Below are 1,976 nucleotides of genomic sequence, written 5' to 3' on the forward strand. Positions count from 1 at the left end.
AAAATCACACCGTGGGAGCACCATAGAAGATATCCCGGTCCAATTATCTTCCTGAGGATCATAAACATCACCATTTGCCAAAAGCGGATCAGGATAATAAAGTTCATCATCTGCCGGTTCAATTTCTATATGTAAGACTGCTACTCCTGGCCCACATCTCTCAATTTTCATGGGGCAAACTTTCTGCCATTTCTGCCTGAAGCCCATAAATGCTAGGCATTTAATTTTATTATGCTATGTTTGTATATGCATAGCTAGGTTACACCTGAAGATAGACTGCAAATGAATAAACCAGACCACCAAACATTTCTTGGGTTACACCTAATTCTGTGGAGCACATGTTATTGCTATACTGTATATAGGTGTGGGGGGGGGGGGGTATGTAGTTACTTTGGTTAAAGCCAAGATTTACCCGTACTGTACAGTTTGTGCACAAACTATTGGTGTAGTTCAAAGCTATATATACGGTTAGTTTTGCTACCTGCTATGACATACTCAACAACTCCTAGATCTATTTAAATTCTAAGATTATTTAAGAAATATACTGTGGCTAAAATTTTACTAATGAATTGTTTTGCAGTACATCATGCAGATCTTTGTGAAAACCCTTACAGGAAAGACCATTACCCTAGAAGTAGAACCTTCAGACACCATTGAAAATGTCAAGGCAAAAATTCAGGATAAGGAAGGCATCCCCCCAGACCAGCAGAGATTGATCTTTGCTGGTAAGCAGTTGGAGGATTGTCGAACTCTTTCTGACTACAACATCCAGAAAGAATCTACACTACATTTGGTTCTCAGGCTTCGTGGTGGTCAATAAAGTATTCCGGATGAAATGTTCAAATTTCCTTTAATTTGTGAAAACTACGCTTATGGCTTAGCTGTTTGCACATTCGATTCCTTTAATGTATGGAAAAGATTTAATTTCTTATGCACATGGTTATTATTTTAGCCGAACCAAATAAACACTATTAAAATTATTTCATGCATTGTTTTCTTATCACATACTGAAGCAGTAATGACGTCAAAGGGTTTTACCTTGATTATGATCTAAGACAAGTTTGTAAATAAGACGATATGGGAAAAATAAGCAATTGGCAAATAAAATAACAAGGAGACCGTATATATATATATATATATATATATATATATATATATATATATATATATATATATATATATATATATATATATATATATATATATATATTAAATTTTATTTCATTACACTTGAGTCAATGTTGACGAAACTGCCTAATATAAGTGATTACAGATGGTTAGAAGGGTTGATAACCTATAAAAGTCCAACTAAGGCAGTGTTTGCCAATAGTATTATAAGTTGGCTACTGATTAAGGAGTTGCCTGTTAACTGCCTCGCGAAAAATTGAGTAATTTGGTTTTCTCGAATGGCTAGTTTGCAATGTTGACTTCTTTATACCAGGAAATGTATGTAGTCTAGCAGGTAGTTGGTAATACCCGTGGTGGTGGTGTTTCCGTCCTCGTCGGGGTCTTCCTTTTCTTTCAGTATGTTGGGATAGGTTGTAAAAACTATACTGGCTGGAAGTTTTTTTTTTTACTACCTCCTGAAGACAGGGAGGGAGTTATAATTTTCATTTAGTAAGGAAATCCCCATTGGGTAGAGTTTACAAAGAATAATACAATTTTATATCATATAGGGTAGTAAAAAAACTATACATTTGATTGATAGCTTTTTATTTTTAAATGAGTAATTTACTAAAAAAAGAATGAGTGAGGATGAAGGAGGAGGAGGAGGAGGAGGAGGAGGAGGAGGAGGAGAGGAGAAGGAGGAGGGAGGAGGAGGACATCAGTATATAGGTTTTCAAAGTTTCGAGTAGTCAAATTGAGACTGCTATAGCATCAGACCGACTTTCAGGGAGTGGTGTACAGCTTATCCACCGGTTATTCTTAGGGTCGAAATACTCCACATTAGCGAGAGAAATCTAAAAAAAATAAAT

General features: G+C 35.6%; 1 protein-coding gene across 1 annotated transcript; it reads left to right on the forward strand.

The window, feature by feature from the left end:
* Positions 1 to 574: 574 nt before the first annotated feature.
* LOC121862784 (ubiquitin) lies at positions 575 to 856 on the forward strand. The gene has a single exon (XM_042361095.1). The coding sequence runs from the start codon at positions 587 to 589 to the stop codon at positions 818 to 820; it is 234 nt and encodes a 77-aa protein (XP_042217029.1). The 5' UTR covers positions 575 to 586; the 3' UTR covers positions 821 to 856.
* The last annotated feature ends 1,120 nt before the right edge of the window (positions 857 to 1,976 follow it).

Source organism: Homarus americanus, unplaced genomic scaffold (assembly GCF_018991925.1).
Source record: "Homarus americanus isolate GMGI-L3 unplaced genomic scaffold, GMGI_Hamer_2.0 scaffold7245, whole genome shotgun sequence".
Taxonomy (NCBI): Eukaryota; Metazoa; Arthropoda; class Malacostraca; order Decapoda; family Nephropidae; genus Homarus; species Homarus americanus.

Coding starts and splice junctions, on each gene's coding strand:
- LOC121862784 (XM_042361095.1), top strand. CDS start 587: ATGCAGATCTTTGTGAAAACCCTTACAGGAAAGACCATTACCCTAGAA.